Source organism: Thalassophryne amazonica, chromosome 10 (assembly GCF_902500255.1).
Source record: "Thalassophryne amazonica chromosome 10, fThaAma1.1, whole genome shotgun sequence".
NCBI classification, from domain to species: domain Eukaryota; kingdom Metazoa; phylum Chordata; class Actinopteri; order Batrachoidiformes; family Batrachoididae; genus Thalassophryne; species Thalassophryne amazonica.
This window is the reverse complement of record NC_047112.1, coordinates 78111515-78135986: the sequence shown is the minus strand read 5'-3', so window position 1 is coordinate 78135986 and position 24472 is coordinate 78111515. Positions and strand designations below refer to the sequence as shown.

At 39.9% G+C, this 24472-nt stretch overlaps 1 protein-coding gene across 1 annotated transcript in view; it reads left to right on the top strand.

Moving 5' to 3' along the window:
- The window catches only part of LOC117518136 (inactive N-acetylated-alpha-linked acidic dipeptidase-like protein 2), a 656634-nt gene that overhangs the window by 298024 nt on the left and 334138 nt on the right, over positions 1 to 24472 (top strand). The window contains exon 10 of the mRNA XM_034179197.1: positions 11094 to 11178. Within this exon, the coding sequence (XP_034035088.1) occupies positions 11094 to 11178 (85 nt within the window). The remainder of the gene's footprint in view (positions 1 to 11093; positions 11179 to 24472) is intronic.

Genomic DNA, 24472 nt, shown 5'->3' with positions numbered 1-24472 from the left:
ACCTCAGTGCTGCTTTTGATACTGTTGACCATAAAACTTTATTACAGAGATTAGAGCATGCCATAGGTATTAAAGGCACTGCGCTGCGGTGGTTTGAATCATATTTATCTAATAGATTACAATTTGTTCATGTAAATGGGGAATCTTCTTCACAGACTAAGGTTAATTATGGAGTTCCACAAGGTTCTGTGCTAGGACCAATTTTATTCACTTTATACATGCTTCCCTTAGGCAGTATTATTAGACAGCATTGCTTAAATTTTCATTGTTATGCAGATGATACCCAGCTTTATCTATCCATGAAGCCAGAGGACACACACCAATTAGCTAAACTGCAGGATTGTCTTACAGACATAAAGACATGGATGACCTCTAATTTCCTGCTTTTAAACTCAGATAAAACTGAAGTTATTGTACTTGGCCCCACAAATCTTAGAAACATGGTGTCTAACCAGATCCTTACTCTGGATGGCATTACCCTGACCTCTAGTAATACTGTGAGAAATCTTGGAGTCATTTTTGATCAGGATATGTCTTTCAAAGCGCATATTAAACAATATGTAAGACTGCTTTTTTGCATTTGCGCAATATCTCTAAAATTAGAAAGGTCTTGTCTCAGAGTGATGCTGAAAAACTAATTCATGCATTTATTTCCTCTAGGCTGGACTATTGTAATTCATTATTATCAGGTTGTCCTAAAAGTTCCCTGAAAAGCCTTCAGTTAATTCAAAATGCTGCAGCTAGAGTACTGACAGGGACTAGAAGGAGAGAGCATATCTCACCCATATTGGCCTCTCTTCATTGGCTTCCTGTTAATTCTAGAATAGAATTTAAAATTCTTCTTCTTACTTATAAGGTTTTGAATAATCAGGTCCCATCTTATCTTAGGGACCTCATAGTACCATATCACCCCAATAGAGCACTTCGCTCTCAGACTGCAGGCTTACTTGTAGTTCCTAGGGTTTGTAAGAGTAGAATGGGAAGCAGAGCCTTCAGCTTTCAGGCTCCTCTCCTCTGGAACCAGCCCCCAATTCGGATCAGGGAGAGAGACACCCTCTCTACTTTTAAGATTAGGCTTAAAACTTTCCTTTTTGCTAAAGCTTATAGTTAGGGCTGGATCAGGTCACCCTGAACCATCCCTTAGTTATGCTGCTATAGACTTAGACTGCTGGGGGGTTCCCATGATGCACTGAGTGTGTTGGGTATTTTCTCCTCCAAACATTCTTAAAACCTTGATAAGACAAACAGAGTCAAGAACCACCAGTGAGACAGAAAGTCAAATTAATCACGCGCGGAGTGCGGCCAGGCTGTACACCAAGGCTACACTAAAGTCTGGCCTGTGCTCCCGCTCTTTTTATTAGAGAAGCCCTCATTACATCATAAAACTTGTCCTAAGGGTGGGGGAAGGGTGACGCAAGACAAGTTTCTTCCCGTAACATAAACACATACGTCAATAAGTGCAGCTGTAAGGAAAAACAGTTTCTTTCTTTTACTCTTATCGTCGAAGGTCAGCACATCCCGTTCGTCTGTTGCAGTTATCAGCTGTTGTGCATCTGCCTGGAGTGTCCTGGTCTTCACACTAAGCATCACATCACAACAGTCAAATCAACCTTCAGTTCTTTTACTCCCAGTTTAGCCTGACCCCGTCATGCTTCACTCCCAGTCGTTAGCGGCTACAAAAACAAGTTGTATAATAATAATAAGTACATCCAGCTCTTCATTCCCAGTTCAGATTGACCCCAGCATGCTAAAACAAAGTTGAATAACAAATACATTCTCAGGGTTACTTTTAAGACAGGTGCATAACAGCACAATAACGTTTTCATAAGAAAGAAGACAAAGGTACAGATGTTTAACAGTGATAACATATATATATATATATATATAAAATCCTTAACAGAGTGTTTCTTTCTCTTTTTGCTCTGTATGCACCACTCTGCATTTAATCATTAGTGATTGATCTCTGCGCCCCTCCACAGCATGTCTTTTTCCTGGTTCTCTCCCTCAGCCCCAACCAGTCCCAGCAGAAGACTGCCCCTCCCTGAGCCTGGTTCTGCTGGAGGTTTCTTCCTGTTAAAAGGGAGTTTTTCCTTCCCACTGTCAATCAATCAATCAATCAATGTTTTTTTATATAGCGCCAAATGACAACAAACAATTGCCCCAAGGCGCTTTATATTGTAAGGCAAGGCCATACAATAATTATGTAAAACCCCCAACAGTCAAAACGACCCCCTGTGAGCAAGCACTTGGCTACAGTGTGTCGCCAAGTGCTTGCTCACAGGGGGTCGTTTTGAGCGTTGGGTTTTTTCCGTAATTATTGTATGGCTTTTTCTTACAATATAAAGCGCCTTGGGGCAACTGTTTGTTGTGATTTGGCGCTATATAAATAAAATTGATTTGATTTGATTTGATTTGATATAGCATTATAGTATTATAGGAAATTACTGGAAGTATGATAAATTCGAGAAAAAACTCTTGGACACCTGAGGATTAATAAATCCATGGAGCAGTTGTTCAGTGTTTAAACCACTCCATGTCTGCCATGCTTGGCATCACCTACAGCTGACTCTGAAAAAGAAGCTTTTTCAATATTTTCCTGCAGAGTCAAGGTAGAGATGAATGTGACCAACACACAACCAAACAGAATGAACTGATTGAAATATTTACATGATAGTAAAGGGTAATGCAGAATCCGTCACATATGGCATTCTATCAGCCTTTGACACGTCAGATAAATTCATTGGGCCACTCATTTTTACAAATAAAGATGAAAAATGAAACAAAAACAAAAATTGTGCGCAGTGAAGTTTTGCATTTTGCATCACCACTCTTAGCTTCATAGTAGAGTGGAGCAGAGAAGGAATCTCTTTCAACAAAATGGATCACATCTAAGCTTGTATTTCAGATGTACCTTCTGGCAAATTGTGGCTGAACCTTCATGTCTTATTTTTAAGAAAATCCTCCTCTCATATCATAAAGCTGTATAACTGGTGATGCAAAATGAAAAACTTGCACTGTGCACAATTTCTCCAATCACAGCCACAGAGCCTATAACTTCTTCTGGGTTGTCTAGGCATTGGTGGCTTTCCTTACTTGTCTCCTTGTTGCGCAGTCACTTAGTTTTTGAGAACTGCCTCCTCCAGTCAGAGCTACCATAAGGTACTATACTGTATGTATTTCTTAAAGACTGATCCAAATTAAATCCAAGACATATTCAATGACTTACAAAAGTTACATGTATCCATCCTGAGTTGTCTGAAGAAAACTGTCAATAAAACTGATTATTTACAGGTATTATACCAAAGGGAACCATTACTTATGCGACCCATCAACCTGACATTGATATTTTTATTTAATTTATATATATCAAGTTGTAGACATTTGCCTTGAGTTTGAGTTTGAGGATAAATTTCTAAATTTTAATATGGAGAAGCCCAAATTACTTTTTGTAGTTGACATGGTATAAACAAATTACAATGTGTAAAATCCCAAGGGGCTGAATAGTTTTTCAAGGTACTGTACCATTGGAGTATGCAGTGCATCTGGAAAGTATTCACAATACTTCACTTTTTTCCACATTTTATGTTACAGCCTTATTCCAAAATGGATGAAGTTAATTTTTTCCTCAAACTTCTACACACAATACCCCATAATGACGATGTGAAAAAAGATTTTTTGAGATTTTTGTAAATTCATTAAAAATAATTTTACAAACTAAGGGCCGCTTCACACATAGTGCGAATACGTACAACAAGAGCGATTCACGTCAGTAGAGCTAAGCACACCACGAAATATCATACTGACGGGCAGGCGTGCACGATGCCAGTGCAACCGTTCATGCACGCGACAGTGTCATTCGAGCAGGAGCACAGTGCGAGCAGCTGTAGCAACATTTCTGGCTCTCACAGACCTGTAACCTCTTCTTTAAGAAGCTCTTCTGTCCTCCACCTGTTACCTGTATTAATGGCACCTGTTTGAACTTGTTATCTGTATAAAAGGCACCTATCCACAGCCTCAAACATTCAGACTCCAAACTCAACCATGGCCAAGACCAAAGAGCTGTCAAAGGACACCAGGAAGAAAATTGTAGATGTGCACCAGGCTGGGAAGAGTGAATCTACAATAGTCAAGCAGGTTGGTGTGAATAAATCAACTGTGGGAGCAATTCTAAGAAAATGGAAGATATATAAGACCATTGATAATCTCCCTCGATCTGGGGCTCCATGCAAGATGTCATCCCGTGGGGTCAAAATGATCATGAGAACGGTGAACAAAAATCCCAGAACTACACGGAGGGACCTGATGACCTGCAGAGAACTGGGACCAAAGTAACAAAGGCTGCACACTACACAGAGAGGGACTCAAATTCTGCAGTGCCAGGCATGTCCCACTGCTTAAACCAGTATGTGTCCAGGCCCGTCTGAAGTTTGCCAGAGAGCATATGGATGATCCACAAGAGGATTGGGAGAATATCATGTGGTCAGATGAAACCAAAATTAAACTTTTTGGTAAAAACTCAACTTGTCATGTTTGGAGGAAGAAGAATGCTGAGTTGCATTCCAAGAACACCATATCTACTGTGAAGCTTGGAGGTGGAAACATCATGCTTTAGGAATGTTTTTCTGCAACGGGGACAGGATGACTCATCTGTGTTAAGGGAAGAATGAACGTGGCCATGTATCATGAGATTTTAAGCCAAAACCTCCTTCCATCAGTGAGAGCATTGAAGCAACAGCCCCAAAACATCACTGCTCTAGAGGAGATCTGCATGAAGGAATGGGCCAAAATACCAGCTACAGTGTGTGCAAGCCTGTGTCACTCGTGTCGTTGTCCCACACGTGTGTGCATTCATTCACACAACTGGGTCGGTGCTCGTGTACTAAAAAAAAAAGACTTTGTACATCCTCAGTGCAGCAAAAAAAAAAATCATGTCAGAAATTAGTCCAGCTTTTCATTCTAACTTCCTGCTAACAGCCTCCAGATAGCATAGTGGATTTGTTTTGTGTGTACGTGCGCGTTGTGTGTGCTTGTGCGTGTGCGTGTGCGTGCACGTTGTGTGTGTGTGTGTGTGTGTGTGTGTGTGTGTGTGTGCACGCGCACAGAGTGCAGTGGTACCAAATGTATGGAAAACAAATTGCACTCTAAATGCAATGCAACACAAATGGGACAAATAATCCATGTCATGTGACATGCAAAGCACCAATCAAATGACAAGGATCCACTCAGCTGTTATATAAATGTAATTATTATTAAGGAACACATGATTTTTTTTGTATAAAAGTTGCACCAACTGGGACCAAAGTAACAAAGGCTGCACACTTGTATAATTCAAAGGAACTCCTAAGCTACACTCAAGGCCAAGTGTGTGGAGTGGTCGTTCAGAGCACTGCAGCAAAAAAGTACTTGCTTCATTGAAATTACATTCATGGGGTTTAGGACAACCCATAAAGGATTCTCCCCCCAAAAGTAACATAATGGAAGTTTATAAACCTTCCTCATAGCTTTGAAAGAGATTGACATGTCATCTACACAGTATACATTTTCAGAAATGAATTGTACGATGAGTTAAATCTTTGAGAAAACTGCCTTCTTCTAACTGGAAGAACAACTTTCTTTGGAATGAATGGCCATCATTGAACTCATATCAGCACACCATTACGCAATTTTCAAAATACATCGGTGTACTTTGCAGAAAGACAGACTTGGGTCCCGTTCTACTGCATCCAGGAGAAATTGTGAAATATACCTGGATTAAACTGTCATACTTACAGCAGACTGGCACTTGGCACTGTACATCATGTCACAATCGATTTGCCTCAATAAAATTACATTCATCAGGATTAGGACAGTTTGTGAAAATTGGAGATGTTGTGTTTTTAAATATATTTATCAGCTCTCAAGCTTAACTCTGAGTCACCTTTTACCTGCGGAAGTGGTCCTATAAACCAATTCATCATGAAGGGAAATTACTCTTTGACAAATCTCTCGATGCTCTCCGAGCGCGTGTCTGCAGATTGAATATACAAACGGACCCTGCGTGTTCTCTGCTCTTTAGCCAAAGTCATTTGTGCCAGTGTCAAAAGTGATAAATGGGTTATGTGGCACCTATGAGAGAAAGCAGTGAATTTTTATAATGTATTAAATGGGAGCAGGAGGGAGAGCAGACAGGCAGGCGCGGGCGGGCGGGAGTTAGAGAAGTGGTTCTGTCATGCTGTAGGCAGGGGACCTCTGTCACGCACAGTTTCAGCCTCTGCTTCACATCTTCACTGGCACCTCATCTGGATTTCTCTCAGATATCAAGCCATCAGCACCCCCCCCCCCCACCACCACCACCCCCACCCACCCACACACACACACACACACACACACACACATACATACACCAGAGCTGGCAGACACAATATCCACTGACTGCTCTGTCAGTGTACCATGTGTTTTTCCAACATGGCCTTATTTTACTCTCCCCGTGGGAACCCATTTGAATTTTAGGCGTTTGCTTTCAAGACATTTTCCAATGCCAAAGTGATCATATTTTCACCTATTACATCATTTGTCACTCGATAAACAAATTTTCAATAAACTTTGTCAGCAGGCAAAACACTTGAAGGTATTGTCATAATAGTGACATGACACTATCATAAATGTTACATGACACAGTCATGAACATGTCATAAACATTATGTCAATGTCATGAATGTTTATGATTGCTGTCATTAAGTATCATTCAGTTTTTGTAATGAAAAGTTGACATTTTTGGGGTTGTTTTGATTATAACAACTTGACTTTGATCAAACTGACATGACCAGAAGTTGTCTTCAGCCTTTTTGGTGTTCGGTTGTATGCCAGCGTGTCAACTTGTCATTACAAAAACCAAATGACACTTAATGACAGCAGTCATAAACGTTTATGACACTGACATAATGTTTGACACATTCATGACTGTCATGTCACTAGTATGACGATACCTTCAAGTGAAGTGTTACCAAAAAAACTTTTTTGTTCAAAAAGTAATGATTTTTTGTTTTTATTTAAACAGATTTTTTTTATAGATTTAAATCAATTTTTTCATTTTTATTTATTTCGTTCTTCTAAATGAGACTATACAAAAAAAAAAAAAAATCATTCGATATAATGTTTACTGACATGCTAAAACATAAAGGTGCACATGCAGCATGTACAAGTACCATTAATTAATGGTTCCGATTTCATATTTCAGTGATGTTTTAAGTACTGATTTCTATCTTCTGATTTTTTTTTTTTTTTTTGATTTGTTTTTTACAGCAATAAAATCATGATTTAAATCAGCTGATTTAAATCATACCAGCCCTGTCAGCAGGTTGAGGCTGGTTTGACAAATAAATGCCATTTTATTATACGCTTTGAGTGTCTGATGCAGATGGAAAAGCGCTATATAAATGCAGTCCATTTACCATTTTACCTTTTATGCTATTTTATTATTTTATTGAGGCTCAGAAGAAGAAAAAATCTAAATCTTTCACATCACCAAAGGTGATAATAGGGCATTTTTTGGTTTAGATCCAGTCTTTACAGAATCCACAGATGTTTTCTGTCAAAATACTTTGACAATAAATGTGGCACATGCAAGGTCATTCATCACCTTGTGGGGAAAAAAAATCCTTGGAAATTGATATGCAAATATTAGGCAAATGCATTATGAAATGTTGTTGCCGTGATAGGTTTGCGTATATATTGGAATAAGAAAAACTTTCAATGTAAATTTTCCCAGATGCAAGTATTCCAGTTTATCTAACAATATGTGTAGGTCAGGGAGAATGTTGGCTTTTTTAAACAAATAGCTACAAATTTGATTTAGTTGTAATTTTATTCACTATGTCAAACTATGTGAGATTTACAGTTGGTCAACTTAAATGCACCACAGTGGCTGCCTCTTTAAACTGCACAGAAAATGCAATATTTCTGGGTTAAGTGGGGAACCTTTGGTTGTATTTGAGGGCCTATGTACGGAACCTGGGAGAGGTCACTTGGAGTGATTTTTTTTTTCCTGGCCGTGATAATTCGTGCGCACATTTTAATGGCCGTGCACACGTTTTCCTTTAATTGAGCCCTCAAATTAATAAAACGTGTGCACGTTTTCCTTTAATTGAGCCCTCGAATAAATAAAACGTGCACACGTTTTCCATTCATTCAAAATTAACTCCATAATATGACCTAAATTGTCATCCTCACGACGGGGAGACGAATTCGCCTTCAGCATCCTTTTTAATGTGCTTAAACTCCAGATGATGCCATGTTGCACAGGTTCTCCATACGAGGTCTGTTAGAAAAGTATCCGACCTTTTTATTTTTTTCAAAAACCATATGGATTTGAATCACGTGTGATTGCATCAGCCAAGCTTGATCCTTCGTGCGCATGCGTGAGTTTTTTCACGCCTGTTGGTTGCGTCATTCACCTGTGAGCAGGCTTTGTGTGAGCACTGGTCCACCCTCTCGTTGTTTTTTTATTGCGAATAAAGGTCTGTTTTTGTCAGCTCCACCGCGCGTCGCGCAAAGCAACGCCGTGAAGAAGCCTTCCAGGACATGTTGGGGCAGGTCCAGCTCATGCACAATCACAATCGGATAATCACACGACTGAAAAGCAACCGACAGCCATCTGAAATCCACCTTTAAGCCGTCCTGTGAGACCAACACCGAGGTGGTTTTGTCCCGCGTAATGAACGGCTCCGTGGCGTGTCCCTCTGCTCCTCTTTCCATGACAAAAACTCCTGTAACAGTGGAATGTGCCGTTCATTTCTAAACTGGACACTGTCTTGATCCGGTATGTCATCTGACTAGCACAGGAATTGTGAAAAGACGTGGACATCGGCATTTTTTCAACACATTGAGACAGACGTGCGGAGGAATTCTGCGTGTCGCGGTGGAGCTGCATGGCGCAAAGCAACGCCGTGATGAAGCCTGCCAGGACATGTTGGGGCTGGTCCAGCTCATGCACAATCACAATCGGATAATCACACGACTGAAAAGCAACCGGAATCCATCTGAAATCCACCTTTAAACCGTCCTGTGAGAACAACACCGAGGTGGTTTTGTCCCACGTAATGAACGGCTCCGTGGCGTGTCCCTCCGCTTTTCTTTCCATGAAAAAAACTCCTGTAACAATGGAATGTGCTGAAAAAGTGCTGATGTCCATGACTTCTGCCTTTTTGTGAAAGTCAGATGAGGTCCCGGATCAACAAAGCCTTCACGTTGGAAATGATCTGGTTGTTTCAGCGGGGTCTGAGCATGTCGATCGGCTCTGGGAGCGCACCGCGCTCTCAGCAGTTATGGGCCGTCCTTAAAGCGGCAGTAACACTCCTTAATCTGTATAATCCCCATAAAATCGTCCCTGAAAGCCATATTAATTTTCTGAACGGTGTCCACCTGGAGGTCTCTCACAGTTTCTGGAAAAAAAATTGATGCAGCAAAGCTCCAAATCGTTCAGACATTTATTCGCAATAAAAAAATGACGAGAGGGGTGGACCTGTGCTCACACAAAGCCTGCTCACAGGAAAATGACGCAACCGACAGGCGTGAAAAAACTCACGCATGCGCACGAAGGTTTAAGCTTGGCTGATGCAATCACACGTGATTCAAATCCATATGATTTAAAAAAAAAAATAAAAAGGTCGGATACTTTTCTAACAGACCTCGTATGTCCTTGTGCGCTCAAACCATGATGTACCCTGACCAGATCCATTTCTAATGGGGAAATGTATTACACTGTCTCCTTGTTTGTTGACTAATAGCCAACATTTATGTGTCACGACAATATTGAATGCACGTTTTACAAATTGTGGCCACATTTAAGTAGATCGTGCCTGTGCCTTTGAGTGCGCACATGTGCACTCAAATTATGCTTAAAACGTGCGCACAATATAATAAAACGTGCACAAAATATAATAAAATGAGTGCACAATATAATAAAACGTGCACACAATATAATAAAACGTGCGCACAATATAATAAAACATGTGCACATTCTCTCCACATGCAAAACATTTTGCAATGACACTTCTAGGGCTCCGTACCTATGTGTAGAACCAGTGTCTTTTTGTTTTGAAGTGCAAGAAAATCTTAAATAAATAAACTTTTCCAGAGCACAGTTGTGGGTCTCAAAAATACATGTTCCACCTTTGGAGCCACCTTAAGAAGATGTATGATGCCACAAGCAACTGCACAAAAAGATAATAACTTTGGGACCAGACAGACATCGAGGAAAGAGGCCCAAATTAACACCCAGAAATTAATGAAGTGTTTATAAAGTCTTTGTGACAACATAAACATGATGGGCAAGCGTTGGATTACCAATACAAAGACCGTGGGTATTTTAAATGTGTGCGTCAGGCTACCTGTCTATGTCCTTGGACAAGACTCTTTGTCTGCATTGTCCCAGTCCACCCAGCTGGGTACTGTAAATGAGTAGTAGCCTAAGCCAAGGCTACTACCCATTTTTAATCCCATACAGGTGGAGTCATACAGTCTTATCTGTTTCACACTGTGGTATCCTCAGATAAGCACTAGCCGTGATAGGCCTCATTGCAGTGGCCAACCGAGGGACACAGTAAGAGACACCCAGACATATGCCAAAGGGCCTCTGGCTGAACCCTGAGCACCTCCAACCCCCAGGTCATGGTTAAGAGTGGAGTCTACTTTCTAAATAACAATGCAACAGGTTCCTTTGCATTCCGACTCTTGATGGTGATGAGAGATTTTGATCTTTTTGTTTTACTCCATATTATGGCCAAAACATGCACATAGCTAATATAACCCCATTGAGCAATGCAAACTATTTTGCATTCAGATTTTGTACCATTTAAATTGTACTGTAGATTTTGACATGCCCCAAAAGCACTTGCCCTATATACACTATCTGCCATCGATTGTCAAGTTTGAGCCCAAATAAGTGCAGTTGTATTCCATATAATTTCACGTTGTGACTTTAAAATTCAGACTCTGGTTTCATGATGTGCCGTTGACAGTGTTGGTTGTTGCAGATCATTTCCAGTGAATCTCACAGCTGTCTTATGTTTGATGCTCACCCTAACGGTTGTCTTTTTCTTCTTCCTAGAACGAAGAAGATTACTTTGACAATTGGAAACCAGGTATTCTACCAGAAAATTTACAATGTTGTGGGATACCTGAAAGGAAAGACAAACCCAGGTTTGTAATTTTCACAACATGCATGTGTCACTGACAAAAGTTAGGTCAACAGATTTTCAGTGTCATAAGCTTCATATGTGATTTTTTTTTTTTTTTTTCCTGTCACTTGCTGCTTATTGGCCAGACACTGAAGCATTTGCAAAACATACTGAATTTGAAATGTGTTTTAAATTTGTCGAACATATGCTAATCATGAAAATCTCTTGATGAATGATCCTAACCAAAGCTATAAAAACTGATATTTAATGAGCACCAATGGAAGTAGAAATGATTTGTTTCTTCACGACTATGGAATTTTTCTGTCTAAAAATCTTAATTCTCTCATTTGAATATGTGTAAGAACAAATTAGCGCTGCTTGAACTAGTCCATATAACTTGTACTAGCACACATATATTCTCACAGCAAAGGTGTCTTTGGTGTTTCACAGCTTGCTGCTTTTAGGCGGTGGGGCCCATGTGGTTAAGTGTGATTTTTTTTTCCAGTGCAGGACGTTCTCTATTCAAAACCCACCCCAGCCTTTTCTCCATGCAATTGGGCTATTCCACTGAGTGCAGTTCCTTCCAGTTTCATTCCAAATAGTAAATCAAGGTACATTTCGAAGCATCACAGTAACTTCTCAATTCATCTTTGTCAATCTTGAACAAACTTGTCAAAAGTCATAGTTGTGGCTATTATCAGTGCCAGTTTTGAAACTGGTGTGAAGTTTTTTGAGCTGTTTAATAAATGTCATCCTTTTCACCAATTTGGCATCATTACAGGGTCACTTCTGGGTGTTTGTAGTCTTTACTGCTTCAGTCATGTTCATACATTTTTAATGTTTGAAATGGCAGCACGGTGGCTTAGAGGTTAGCACTGTTGCCTCACAGCAAGAAGGTCATGGGTTCAGTTCTCACCTGTAACCCTTCTGTGTGAAGTTTGCATGTTCTTCCTGTGTTTGCGTGGGTTTCCTCTCACATATAAAGACATGCAGATTAGATGAAATGGAAACTTTATAACTGTCCAGGTCTCCCTTGTAAAAGATGTCTCGATCTCAATGGGACTAACCTGGTTAAATAAAGGTTAAACTGAAAAGGAGGTAGTCCTAGTGAATACAGCTTTAAGCTTAAAATTTTGAAGCAGAAGCAGTGTTTGTAGCAATTCTGGCAATTCTAGGAGGCAGCCGCGAGTGGGTTGCCAGGTCTTCACTTTATAAGCCAGCCTGATAGGAGGCAAGAAGGAGTAAGGCATTTCTTCCCATTTTTGCTTTTTTTTTCTGGCTCGTGGGGGATTGTAATAGAATAATGCCCTGTGAAATAGGGGTAATAATAATAAGAATAAGAATTTCTTAATTTTGCATACAACAAAATTTGTCCTCTGCATTTAACACATCCTAATGACAGTTAGATAGGCTGGAATATGAAGTTATGTCAGGAAAGGCCACCTTGGATCTGCTGTCACGATCCTGAGTGAAAACAAGGGAGCAGCCAAAGAGGCTTACTTTTTACAGCTTGATGCTTCTGGGTTGAATCCAAGGTGATTTTTTTTTATGTTCTTCTTATACCAATGTGGTGGTAGCCAGCAGTTGCTGTGCAATAAAAATGTTATTCCCGAACACCAAAAGACATTCTAGCAACAGGTGCCTTTGGAGTTTTGCCTCCTTGCTAGACCATCCACCTTTCCATGCCTGAGGTCATTTGAGTCCAGTGTGCATCATTGCAGTGCCAAATACAAAGCAGGTTCCGCCTAGGTATTCTGGTTCCCTCCTAAAGTTCAAAGACATGTACTTGAGTTATGTGGGACCACCTTTATGCTGACTACCTTTACATATGTGTTTGTGTGTAACGTTTATTGCAGGATCATGTATCCAATATAACACCCGGCACAAAGCAGTACATAATGCAAGGCTTGCTGTTTTCCGCAAACACAGTTGTCATTTTAGGCATCAGGACGACATCAGCAAGAACTCTGTTGAATACAACACATTTTGGAAACATTTCCAAAGAGTAAGAGCTTGTAGACAGTAATGGAGAGAGATTTTATTTCAGTTTTTATTTCATGCAAATCATTTTAATCTAGTCTTTTATCATCAACATGCTAATTTTGTCTTAGTGTTTTAGAACAGTTATGTAGTATTGTCTCATTTTTGTTATAAAAAATGGTCTTTGATGAATGTATTTCATCTCATCTCATCTGAAGAAATTACAACACAGTGGTTGAGGGGTAGTATAAACCTTTCTGACAGCAATTAAGTAGATGGGTGCAGCAGGCCCAATAGTCACTTTGTCGGCACGCATTAGTGACTTCAGTTTGATGTGGGTGGTAATAGGTAACCAGTGGCCTTCAATTAGAGGTGGGGTACCAGATGCCATTTGGTTTCTTAAAAACCAGAAACACAGCCACATTCTGTATCACTTGAAAGGGCTTCACCATGCAAGACAGTTGGCTTTAGAAGAGTGGTACAGTAATTGAGGCAAGAGATATCTGTGAAGCATGACGACCAGGAGATAAAGGCAGCATGGTCTGAGAAAGATAGCTGGTCATCAATCATGACACCCACACATTGCACACATAGCATAAGTGAGGAATATCTCCACTTACTTTCAACTTAGAAAGAGGTATAAGACAGGAGCTGCAACCCAAAATGATGAATAGAGTATCGTTATAGTGTATAGTAGAGTATAGTGGATCCTTGTCATTTGATTGGTGCTTTGTATGTCACGTAACATATTCATCCCATTTGTGTTGTGTTGCATTCAGCGTGCAAATTTGGTTCCATTGTGCAAATTTGGTTCTATATGTATGTACCATTGCACACTGAGACCACCACACATGAACACACTAGTGGGGGTGACATTAGCTAAACATGGCGGAGTTTGTTTTGCTGATGGACGACCATTTGAAGAAGCTAAATGATGGTGCTAATTCTTCTAACACACAAAAAAACAAATCACCGTAAGCCATCTGGAGGCATGAAGAGCTGTTAGGATGAAGAGGATGAAGTTAGGATGAAAAGCTGGACAAATTTCTGATAGTTTTTCACTGGAATGAGGAGAGCAGATGGCAGTCTGTACACAATATCAGTGCACGACATCATGGACTACATCATCAGAATTGTTTTTTGCAAGTTGACTGAGAACAATTTTGGACTTATTTAAAATTCGTGTTGGACTTTAGCAGCAGTGGAACACCAAAATGTAAGTCCCTTTTCTGTTGTTTATGAATTCATAAAATATCAAATGACAAGGATCTATTTTTTGCCATTATATAAAACAAATGTTTTTTCATTCTTTCAATGGAACGAATATTTCAGATGGTACATTCCATTTTTCACCTCATGAAATATTCATACCATTGAACTCATTTGTACCATTCAACTCATAAACATAACTATTAATGTTGTTAAAAAAATAACACCATTCAGATGATATAAATACAAAATTCAATTTTGGATATTGCTGAATATATAGTATTTTAACCTAAGTGCACTAAAGTACTTATTTCTTCAATGCACTCAGGATATGGTGTCTCTGCCAAAACAAATAACCACAATGCGGAGCTGGATAGCCTCTGGTGCTACACGTGCCTTGAATGCAACATGTGCAAAGTCACAAATTTTTGGTACTATATGAGCACTGTTATTAAAGCAAACATGGCTCTCGTGCCCTCATGGCTTCTGCGAATATTAAAGAACCTGTCTGACATAACAAACTGCTCCAAGTGGTGCTGTCTGCTAACTTCATCTCAAAGTGACGCTGTTGCTTTCCGTCACTGTGACTCTATAATGGCATGTAGAGAATGACGAGGCAAATCAACAAAGCAGAACCACATTGAAGCTTTACAACACAGACTCGATTTTGAATATAATTAATCTCTGCCTCCCTGTTCCCTCTGTCTCCATCTGTGTATGTCTCTCACTCTTATCCTGGCCACATTCTGCTTCAGCTCAGCTTATTTCCAAACTTATAATGTCCTTTTAAAATTTAAATAGCAACCAAACCATTTTTTTAACGTATTTATTTATTCATTTTGTAGGCTGTTTGTGTCATTTTCTTTTGTTAATTGCCGTTCTGCAGAGGAAACCCTTCATCATTGCCTTGCTCGGCCCCCCCTCCCCTGCCGCACTACCCACACATCGCTACTGTACCTGCCCTGCCCAGTCGCTGGTGGAAAATTACCATGCTGATTTACAGTGTGATATTAGGCAGTCATAATGCACCACTAAAGCAGATAATATGGGCCACAAATCTCTGGAAGCGGCGACAATTTAACTACTTGTTGGTGTTTGATCATGTGTCTGTTCTGCTCTCATTTATCTCCATTTGAAGGAAAATGAATATTCATGAATATCTGCAAATTAATTTTTTTTGTGTGTGTGTGTTGTGTGTGCGCTTTTATCCCACACGACACAATAATACAGAGGCTTGTTTTGAATTAAACCGAGTTGCTACACACCCACGATGCTCAAATGAAGTAAACTTTTTTGCTTTTTTCCTTCTGTGTCTGCTAAGAAATAGTCAAGGTTCATCACCATTGGTGCATTGTTGCATGGTCCATAATTGCAGTGTAACAATCACATCCTGACCAGATGCAGAGATCATAAAAGGTAAAAAAAAAAAGTCCAATTCAAGGCAGGCTTGCAGTCACTTACATTCCAGGGTCACGCTTCACAAAATGAAAGTAACTCTATACACACACACACACACACACACACACACACACACACACACACACACACACACACACACACACACACACACACACACACACACACACACAGACAGGCATAAAACCTGTTTTAATACGTTCTGTAGCTTCCCCTCCATAATCTCAGTTATGGAAGCTATCTTGGTAAAAGGTTGCTTGTCATTGCAACAAGAATGGAACCCTGTGAAGGAAGCTCATTGCTATGCTTTAAGAATTGTGTGACTTCTTTGAGCAACCAATGACTTTCATCTCGATGTTGTTGTATGTATACACAATAAGTCAAGAAATTGATTTGGGAGAACTGGCGCATCACGTGGAACAAGACACAATTAATCAGCTCCTCTGACACCAATTAGACTCTCAGACTTTTAAAAAGCTCTTATGGAGACTTTGAAGGAAGAAAGAGATTCTAATCCAATTACATTTGTTCCGCGAATCTGATTGGTTAATCGAGTGAGAGTTCAGACCATGAAATATCATCTTGACGGTGGCAAAATATTAGACCGTTTCACATTCAATGTATTACTCTGCGCCCTCACCGCGTTGCTACGCAGATGTCAATAATGGCACTGTCAGCTGAGCGCGAGAGAAACTAGTGCAGTGACGACGACGCCAAAACGAGGTAATTTAATCTATCATATGAAAGTATTGATGTAGATTCTGATATGGAATTACTCAATGTAATTGATGAGATGGAAAAATCTGTGGGTCTGCTCACAGAATTTCCAGTTTGGCAAATATCCGTTTTAAAAAAATCAATTAGCGACCATAAAATCCAGCATTATTGTCTGCAAATCATCAGACACAACAGGGCTATTCCCTAAATATTTTGCTGGATATAAAAAGAATCCCCTCTCCCAAAAAAAACAACTGAACCAAACCCACAAAGCTGCAACATAACAATGCTCAGCCACTAGTGTTGCCACAGTTAACTCTGAAATGTTACTTTTTACCATTACATTTTACAGTTACTTTTTACAGTTGCAACCTCTATTCCAATGAAGTTGGGACATTGTGTATAATGTAAATTAAAAACAGAATACAATGATTTGCAAATCCTCTTCAACATATATTATTCTTTCCCATTCTTGCTTAATGCACAACTTCAGTTGTTCAACAGTCCGGAGTCTCTGTTGTCATATTTTGCACTTCATTATGCGCCACATTTTCAATGGTCGACAGGTCCGGACTGCAGGCAGGCCAGGCTAGTACCCGCACCCTTGTACTAGGAAGCCACGCGTTGTAACACGTGCAGAATGTGACTTGGCATTGTCTTGCTGAAGTAAGCAGGGACGTCCCTGAAAAAGACGTTGCTTGGATGGCAGCATGTGTTGCTCCAAAACCTGGATGTATCTTTCAGCATTGATGGTGCCATCACAGATGTGTAAGTTGCCCATGCCATGGGCAGTAACACACCCCATACCATCACAGATGCTGGCTTTTCAACTTTGCACTGGTAACAGTCTGGAAGGTCTCTTTCCTTTTTTGTTCAGAGGACACGATGTCCATGATTTCCAAAAACAATTTGAAATGTGGACTCATCAGACACAGCACACTTTTCCACTTTGCATCTGCCATTTCAAATTAGTTCAGGCCAGAGAAGGTGGCGGCGTTTCTGGATGTTGTTGATGTATGGCTTTTGCTTTGCATGGTAGAGTTTTAACTTGCACTTGTAGATGTAGCAACGAACTTTTAAACCGACTATGGTTTTCTGAAGTGTTCCTGAGCACACGCAGTACGATCCTTTACACATGATGTCGGTTTTTAATGCAGTGCTGCCTGAGGGATCGAAGGATCACAGGCATTCAGTGTTGGTTTTACAGCCTTGCCGCTTACGTGTAGAAATTCTCCAGATTCATCTGAATCTTCTGATTATATTATGGACTGTAGATGATGGAATCCCTAAATTCCTTGCAATGGAACATTGAAAAAACTTATGTTCTTAAACTGTTGGACTATTTTTCTTGCAGTTGTTCACAAAGTGGTGATCCTCGCCCCATCTTTGCTTGTGAACGGCTGCTCCTGTCTCAGTCCCTGAACAAGGCAGTGTCTCTGAGGCTGCCTGCTGCTCATAGTGGTTGGATTGTGTCTAACTGTAATCAGGATGGGTTAAATGTAGATGACAATTTCATTGTATGTCTGTATCATGCTAAGAAAGGCCTTCTTCTACTACTTTATATAAAGGGAGAATTCTTGTTTTTGTTTCCACCCATTTTTGCTCAGGGTCCCCACAGCAGATTGTGTAAGGATCCACTTGTTGATTTAGCAAACTCTTATCTGGATGCCCTTCTTAACAACTCCAGATGTACATGGCGATTGGGACAGAGTTGGCCATGAACTTTGACTCTTGTGGCTATCTCAGATTGTCTGACCCACTCAGTGTGAAATTGTAAAATATACAGTTGGTTTATCATTCCAAAATGTGTGTGGAATCACTCTTAACAAACCTCAATTTTATTTATTTATTTATTTATTCTTTCGGCTGCCCACAATTGCTCTGAGTCACAATAGCGGATTCATTAGGTCTACATTGCGGTTTTGTACAAGTTTTACACCAGATGCCCTTGAAGCAACTCCAGCTCTATATGCAGAAATATGTGTACACCTCCTGGTGGTCCTATGTGGCCTCCTACCTGAGTACTAATGAGCAGCCACACTGTATAATGTGATGTGATCTGGTGTGTACAGTGTAGTATAGGCCAAATAAAATGATAGATGACTGTAAATATGTTCCTACTAGTCAATGCTTGAAAGTCAGTGGTCTCAACCAAAGGCAATATGATTAATTTATTGTTCTAATTCATTCTTGGTTCATTTAGTTCATCTTGAGACTGACTAAACATCAACTAAGTTTCCTGAAATTTTGTGATTATAATTATTATTATTACTATTATTATTACTCCTGTATAATCCAGTATTTTGAAGAATAATAAGCCTTTACTTCAGGGTATTTAATTTCAGCAGAAATTTCTCACAAACACCAGTAGGTCACATGTGGTTCACAGCATGAGTGTTTTCTTCTAACATATGTCAAAAAAAAGTTCTCATAGAAAATGCTTTTAATGGCTGAGCTTGATCTTTATCTGGAATTGCAGCCCAGATCAAATGGTATCAAAGTCCTACAGCTGAAACCATACTTTCAAACATACACAAAAATACATGCATATATTGAGGCAATGGCTAGAATTTGGCAAGGAAGTATGGAAAATGACAGGAATATACAATGGGGGTGATGATTAATGGGGAACAGGTGCATTGGCAGAAGCAAGGTCAGATGACAAAATGAAGGTGGGAGTGGTGGATGGATGGGGAATGAAAGCATCTGAAGTGTCATGCAATGAAAGAGAAGGACATGGGCTCACTGTCAGATAATTCACAGAAATTTATAAAATGTGACACATGTCGCTTGCTCGTACTGTTGTCTTTAAGCCCTTGTAATTAAATTGAAATAAGTCTGAGGTAATCTTCCTGGGTGCAGGCCAGATGGAGGCGGTGGAAGAGGTTGATACATTACAAGACTGCATGACATAAGCACTTCCAACTACATTCGTAACAGAATCCTTTAAATCCATGCATATCAAATTTGACATGTAGCATTTAATGAGTAAAAAAACATTAAAAAGAACAATAGCTGGGTATCAACTTGGCAACATCAGTTTGCTTCATATCAAATTTCTTTCAGGGATTATAATATTATTTTTCAGATGCAAACTCCCTTTTGGTTGGTGTTTGACATCTCACCTGCTGTGTACTAACGAAATTAAATAAAATTGCTTTTTTAGTGATTAGCTCTTTCATCTCACAGTAAGGAGCCTGTGGGTTCAAACCTGTTGGCAGTCAACCAGGCAGACAATCATTCCCCTCACAAATCCACTAATAGCTGTCTGTCTACCACAGCCATGTGATATATGGGAATGATCTAGGTCTTTTCCAATTGCGGAGGACGTCAGCACTCAAGTCAGACACATGGCCAAAATCAGTGGTGGGCACACTTCCGATAACCAATAATTATCAAAGATAAAGTTTTCATTATCGGATTATCTTTTCAGTTTACTTTGAAAACCATTAACGGACCAATTATCTTCCGATAAATTTTTGTCCGATAACTTTTAGACCGTTAACGTGGTAAACAAAGGTGAACAGATGTGTAGTTCTACCCTCTAGAAACGGAGGAGAGCTGGTTCTAGAAGAAACTGCTCTACCCTCTGCAGTCAAAGGAGAGCTGGTCACACACAAAAAACATTTCTTTTAACCCCATACTGATACGTGGCCAATATCACCCAAGTCATCCAGAGGCATACATTTTTAACTTATGGTTCAAATTTTAACCAAATGTATTTTGGACAAGTTATTTAAATTAAGGTCACTTCTGAAGTTTTGTAAAGTGAAAATATCAGATATATGTTTTAGTTTTAAATATGCTACACAATATGCTACACTTTTAAAGTTTTAAATTTTTAAGGTTTTAGTGTGGGCATGCTGTGCCCAGCTGTGCATTATGGGTAGGATAGGGTAATCTCAGTATGGTAATCTCAGTATGTTCTCGACAGGAGAATGCATTTGAGACACTCTGGGTTTATAGACGTTGTTTTTGTGTTTGCTTTGATTAAATTCCACGCATCTTAAACGTAGCAAGTAGCAACACAGATTATCTGGAATTTTGTTTTGGCAAGTTTTCAAGGTCTCTACTGCCATCTACTGGCCAGTAGTGCTCATGGCAGTGCTCAGACTGTAGCTGGGCAGACACTGTACTAGAGAACCGCACGGTGTAAAAGTTCAGAGCGCCCGATTTATGTTCTTACACACATTGTACATTCAAAAACCACACGTCGGACTCGTGTTTCCAGAAGCAAAATGTAAACAGAAGCTTTTTTTTTCAAACTTAATTTACAAAAACTCTCGATGGGAGACATCAAAGTTTAAAAAAAAAAAACATTACAAGACAGGTCTGCGGTGTTTGCACAGGCACAAGAATGTCAAACAGGTATGATTTTCATCTGACCATACGATTGCCGATCAGGAGGTGGTCGTGAGATGTTAAAAACAGCTCGTTACTCCATGTATACTAAACGATGCAGGACGCGTGATTAACCTGAAAGTCAGTGCAAACCAAAATATTCTCACACAAATGAAAAATCAGCTGAAAAAGGGCCAAAACTCACACTGGCACCAGTAGTTGACAGTGTTCTATTTGACACCGGTTATGTCAGCCGGTTATCTAATTACAACTTGGCTTTTTTTCTTTTTTTTGAAAATGGGGTTTTTTTTACAAATAAAAAATGGCATATTTTACAAAAGCACATTTATCTGTAAACACCAACACACGACACACCTCACATTAACATGTTGGTTTACATAGAATTAATCAACCAATCAGTGTAGTGGAGGCACATTTTACCCAGAATGCCATCTGTCTGTGTTTGTTACAAAACTTCAGAATTAGTGCATTATTCAACATTAAAAGATATTTTATATCTTAATGTTGCACAAATGACATAATTGACATTAATGGAGTTATTCTATCAGTATTCATTTTATTTATACACCAAACCATAACTCAGCAGGGCTTTATTTTCCAAGACCTCCGCCTGATGGCAACACTGTGGTTGGGCAGAGTTGAGCTTTCTGGCTTTTCTCAGTGGTGTCTGTGCTGGAAGCCATGTAGTAAACAGAAGCTTCCAGCAGGGGGCACGATGCTGAAAGACAAAAGTCCTGACTCATTGTTTGGGTCTGTTGTTGCTTTTGATGCTTCCAAAAGCGATCGCGGTATTAAAACTCAAAATCAGCTTGTTAGTAATTGCAATTATACTGGAGACAATACTGGAATTTATCGGTTATCTGTAACTTCCGATACATTTTTGGGTGGTTTATCATTTTATCTTTATCGAAGATAACTTTTCAGTTATCTGATTATCTGTTATTGAAGTTAAATTTTTGGTTATCTGTGCCCACCATTGGCCAAAGTGTCATGTTTTGGCCACTCTCCTCAGTCAAGTCTCCCTCAGGGACAATTGTTTGTTTCCAAGTCATTCCAGCAGTCTCTATGGATCTTCTGAATAAGCCTAGCACCAATCACATTTGGGCTGATCCTGATGCAAGACTAAAATCCAGGCTTTGATTGATTTCCTTGACTAAGCCATCAGGAGTGTATTTTGTACAGTCTGCGGTGAAAATGCCAAACGTGTTGAAAGAATCACTTTCCTTGACAGTCACATACATGTCTCTGGGCTCTCAGCCTCAGAGATCGAGTGACACCTGGGAAGAGATTCCGGAGTAAAGAAGTCACTGGACAGAGGTGTTGAGAGATGCCATTACATATGTAGGAAGATTAAGGTGCGAGCAACATATTCTCATGATGCATTTCTTATAATATACAAAACGTAAAGCACAATAGTCTGTCATTTTTGTACATTTTACCACATTTAACATCATAAGAATAATGTGATCAAAGACATGTGTCCCATAAAACTCAAAATGTATTAAATGTAAATCATGACCAAGATCGGTGTCTAAACCAGAATTGAAACATTGAACCATGGACACAGCTGATCAGATAATGCTCATATTTCTTTTGGAAATGCTCATAGATATATTGCAAAATTATTTTTAATGATGAATTTTTTTAATGTACTTGTTTGAGGTTAATGACTGTTGTGGCAGCTTTAAAACTGCCTAATGAAAACAGAATTCCTTTAATGACGATTGATCTATTGCATACATTTTTCTCTGTTTCAGTGATGTTTTTTATTGGCTCTAAAACGTTGAGACATTTTATTTGTGTGTAAATACGTTTTGAACAGTAAAACAAACAAATTTCACTTTCACGTGAGTGATTTGTCGCAGTTTGCCATCATGTTTTGTGTGATCTATCCCCAAAAGCGCCTCACCATGCACTAATACGTTGTTGTAGTCTGAGGCTAAGCTAGCAGGCTTTTCTGAGCGTCTCTTCTCAAACAAAATCATCAGCCCTCTGCGGTAGACTGATGAGCTTTGTTCTGTTCATCTCACTGCCTGCAGGCCGCTGCTTTTTTTTCCACCTGGTGCGACAGTGTCCCTGTAGAAAATATAAGGCATCAAAAGAAGCCGAGAACATTTTTGGTTGTATGTGTGCATATGAGACTGCTTTCCTGAAACATGTACTTGAACACAGTTTCATGTTTTATAAAGTACAGTGTTAGAAATATGGCAAGTGTGTGTGTGTGTGTGTGTGTGTGTCGGGTGAAGAGCCAAACAAGTCATTTAGAATTGGCTACACCAAAACTGTAAATTTAAGGTAAAAATGTTGCATAATTACTCTTTAAAAGGTCTTTGATCACAAATCTCGTAGTCAAAACCAGTAATGTGCCAAGTTCTCAAGTGCGCTTGTTTTTAGAGTGAAAGTTTACTAGTTTAAGGCCACTCTTGTCCATCTCCATATAATGTGGATTTGCATCAGGAAGGTAAAAAAAAAATTGTATTTTGGGGAAAAAAATCACAAATCCAAATATTGTTAAATGCTTCAACAAACTGTAACATTGTTAAGCAAATGGTAAAATGGACTGCATTTATATAGCGCTTTTCCATCTGCATCAGACGCTCAAAGCGCTTTACAAATAATGCCTCACATTCACCCCGATGTCAAGGTGCTGCCATACAAGGCACTCACTACACACCGGGAGCAACTAGGGGATCATAGACCTTGCCCAAGGGCCCTTAGTGATTTTCTGGTCAGGCTGGGATTTGAACCGAGGATCCTCTGGTCTCAAGCCCAATGCTTAACCACTAGACCATCACCTCCCCTGCACAATTGTAGCGCTTCATGCAACTGTGCAGAACTCCTCATTAAGACAACTTTGTACTGAAGTGGGTATGTGAGGTCTGGGCCGGATGTCCCGATCACTCAACGAAAGTGATGTGCAACTTAACTAACCTTTCCTTTCCAGATGTAGTGATTGCAGCATGTCCCCTGTCTGGCTCACCAGGCAGCAGGCTGTTGCATATGGCTTCTCCTATATTAAAGTGCCCCCAGCAATGCCTTCTCATTGCACCCGTGTTTTTACAGAGTTGTTATTGTGGTGCGAACAAATTTCTGCCTGTCTAACCAGATGGGCATGCTGGGCTTTTTATCCTTGGTTGGCAGCCAGCCAAGGAGAAGAACACTCTGATGTAACACCTACAACCAGAGGACTTCACTATCACCATCACAGCTTGCCAGGTCATGGCAGATGCACCCTGGTGTAAATGGTGAGGCCAGTTCAGGGCACACTGCTCTTCACCTAAAACTTCATTGCACAGGCTCAATGGATACATCCATGTCCATGACCCTTTCAAGCCTTGTACCATTGGGAAAGGGGTAAAAATAGCAGTTGGAAGACAATACTAGAAGCCGCAGTCCCAATCCTGCATTTAGGTGGTTCATGATATTGGTCATTTGATGTCAATCCCGGAGACATCACTCGCAGCACCCTGAATGACCAAGCAGCCTTCTCTCGGGACAGCACTGCTTGCTCCATATGGAGAGGAGCCTAGAATAGGTGGCCTAAACAAAGCTAGTCTCCTGCACCCCCAGTTGACTGGCTGCTGTCAACAGGCATCTTCTCAAGTGGTCAAACAATACCAAAGAGGGAAAGG